Raw genomic sequence first — 2885 nt, 5'->3', positions numbered from 1 at the left:
AGGAGGTCACATGTAGATCCTTGTAATCGGTTCTCCCCTTCCAACCCACCCTCCTCCACCTTTCCAGTATTTGGGTTTAAGTAATTTCTCTTGGTTACATTACCCTAGATCCCACCGTAGCAGGCCTCCCACAACCTCTACTTGAGCCCCTGGCATCAGCACTTCATTTTCCACCCTCCCTCCCTTCCCCATGCCCCCTTGACAATTTCAAGAGCGTCCTCATACGCCTGGGTTGTTTTTTTTTCATGATCTGTAATAAATTTAGTGGACATTTAAGAAAAAATGTTTTCGCCTCTTGATCGTGTATTTCTTGTGTGGATTTTTCCTGTATGTAACTGCATTAACTTCTCTCCTTCCCCCGTCTCTGAATAGGTCAACCACCCCCCGTTTTTATTTGAGGCGTTTCTCTATGCTCCCATAGATGAGGAGAGCAGCAAAGCCAAGATTGGGGATGATGCTATTGTTTTTACCTTGTATAAAAAAGAGGCTGCCATGTGGGAGACCCTGTCCTTATCAGGTGGTAAGTTCAGTATGAAAAGACTCTCCTTGGGTGGAGCTTTTCCTGTTTTATCCTATTAAAACTGTATTGTTTCTCCAGGAAAAACTGTAACAGGCACACCAGTCTGACTTAAATGAGCCGTCACTTAAAATAATAAAGGCAGAGATTGAACGTTCCAAAAGGCGGAACACATTGATAACTGTGGGACAGCAGACTTGGGTCTGAATCTTAAGGAAAGCTGCACTCTTTCCTTCCCTGACAACGGCCGTGACTGAGCTCTTTGTGTTGGGCATCAGCTCATCTGTTAATCCTCACAACAACATTATCACTTAGGTAGTATTACTCATTTTGGCAGATGATGCCACCGGGCACAAAACTAGTATTAGAACTTTAGTAACAACTCTGGAGCCCTCACTACGTATTACAATCACTGTGGAATTGATAATACAGATGCTTGAACTGCACCCTGTACCATCCAATCAGCTTCTGGGAGTGAGACCTTGGTAGTTCTAAAACAAGTTTTCCAGGGATTGTAATATACAGCCAGAGTTGAGCTCCCAACTCTCGTCTGTTGCAAAGATCAGCCTCGTGGTTCAGTAATTGCCCTCTAATGCTTTAGCCCTAGTTCTCTCTTCTCTTTGCTTAATGTTATTATTTTCTAGTACTTGATCTTGCCCTCGTGGCCTATTTGGGGAAGTGTTGGATTGGTCACCTCAAGGTCAGTTTAAACCCTTGAATATTCAATTCCCACGGGAGGAAGATGAGGCTGTTTACTCCCATAAAGGTTCAGAAATCTTAAATGGTGGCCAGTTACCATGACCAGTTGGCACTTAATCTGAAAGAAGTTCGAAGGTCCTGGATAAAGAAGAAGAAACATGTGAAGCAAAACTCAAAATCATTTAAAAGACCCCAGGTTTACCAGTTTGAATCTTGAGACTATGAACTTTGGTCACCCCTAAGGGCTGGAAATGAGCTCATTTCCATGGCTCAATTTTCAGCCAAGTAAGACAGGCGCTATGAGTCAGAATCAACTCTATGGCAGTGGATTTGTTACGTACTTATTTTAAAACTTTTTTGGGAATGACTTGGAAGATTTACAGAGCAAACCAATTTCCCATTTGACAGTGTGCACACATTTCATGTCATTGATTGCAGTCCCCCCAAGGTCTCATCACTCCTCCTCTTGCTTCCCTACATCCCCCATCCCCGTTCCCATTCCTCTGTCTTCCCTAATCCTGCTGAACTTAGTCCCTGGGCAATTCTGCCCTTTTGATCTCAAATGGTTGATGATTCTGAGGAGTGCATACCTTCCTAGTGTTACTGCTTCCCTTATTGGCCTGTTGTGTGTGGCTGAAAATTGAGACGTGTAAGATATGAAAATAATAATAATTTATCAAGAGTTCACAACAGTGGGAGGGTGGGGGAAGGGTGGAAAAAAACGAGCTGAAACCAAGGGCTCAAATAGCAAGTAAGTGTTTCGGAGAGGTCAGAGGAGCCGGCCTGGAGGATTTGTCTGACCTGGATTCCATGTGCCATGAGCTCTTATCTGTACCATTGTACATGCTCCCGTCTAGCCAGGAAAGAAGTGTAGGACTGGGGTCATGATCCTGGGGGATGAGGAAGCTTCAAAGAATCAGAGGAATATTGTGTGTTTTACCAGTGCTATACTTCACCCTGGTTGACCCCTCCCTTTCTAGTGACTCTTCTGTGATGGGATTTCCTAATGTCTAGAGATGGGTTTGGGGTTTTTGGATGCCTGTTACCTGATCTTGCTGACACCTCATGATCACACAGACTGGCTTGCTTCTTCCATGTGGGCTTGTTGCTTTTATGCTAAATGGCCACTTGTTTAACTTCAAGTCTTTAATACCCTAGACATTATATCCTTTGATAGCCGGGCACCATCAGCTTTCTTCACAAGTGCTTGTGCACCCATTATATCTTCAGGGATTGTGTCTGGAGGGTGAGTATCACAGAATGCTAGGTCTTTAGAACAAAGTGTTCTTGCACTGAGGAAGGCTTGAGCAGAGATCCAAAGTCTGCCCACATCCTCAATGTATTGCCATATAAATATATGTGCTTATGCCAATACCTCTATTTTTATGAATTACCTATATACTCGAGTGTAAGCCTACCTGAATATCAGCCGAGGTACCTAATTTTACCTCAAAAATTGCATTGAAAATGTGCTGAAAACCTCGGCTTATACATGACTTTTACAGTAATTACGTAAGTGCACACCTATGTTTACACCTCTATCCATAGCTTTGCTTCCTACATCTTTCCTCTTGTTTCCTTTTACCCTCCTCCTTTCCCACCATCACACTTGCCCTTCTTCTGCCTCTTAGTAATTCCTCTCAGCTAGGTTGCTGTTGCTCCAACACCC

The 2885-nt window shown here is 43.6% G+C and overlaps 1 protein-coding gene across 1 annotated transcript in view; it reads left to right on the top strand.

Moving 5' to 3' along the window:
- The window catches only part of DNAAF4 (dynein axonemal assembly factor 4), a 57112-nt gene that overhangs the window by 1419 nt on the left and 52808 nt on the right, over window positions 1–2885 (top strand). The window contains exon 2 of the mRNA XM_030884511.2: window positions 373–520. Coding sequence (XP_030740371.1) covers window positions 373–520 — 148 coding nt within the window. The remainder of the gene's footprint in view (window positions 1–372; window positions 521–2885) is intronic.

This window comes from Echinops telfairi, unplaced genomic scaffold (genome assembly GCF_000313985.2).
Source record: "Echinops telfairi isolate 266 unplaced genomic scaffold, ASM31398v2 ScPeMD7_8;HRSCAF=38, whole genome shotgun sequence".
Taxonomy (NCBI): Eukaryota; Metazoa; Chordata; class Mammalia; order Afrosoricida; family Tenrecidae; genus Echinops; species Echinops telfairi.
This window is presented reverse-complemented; position numbering and strand designations above follow the sequence as displayed.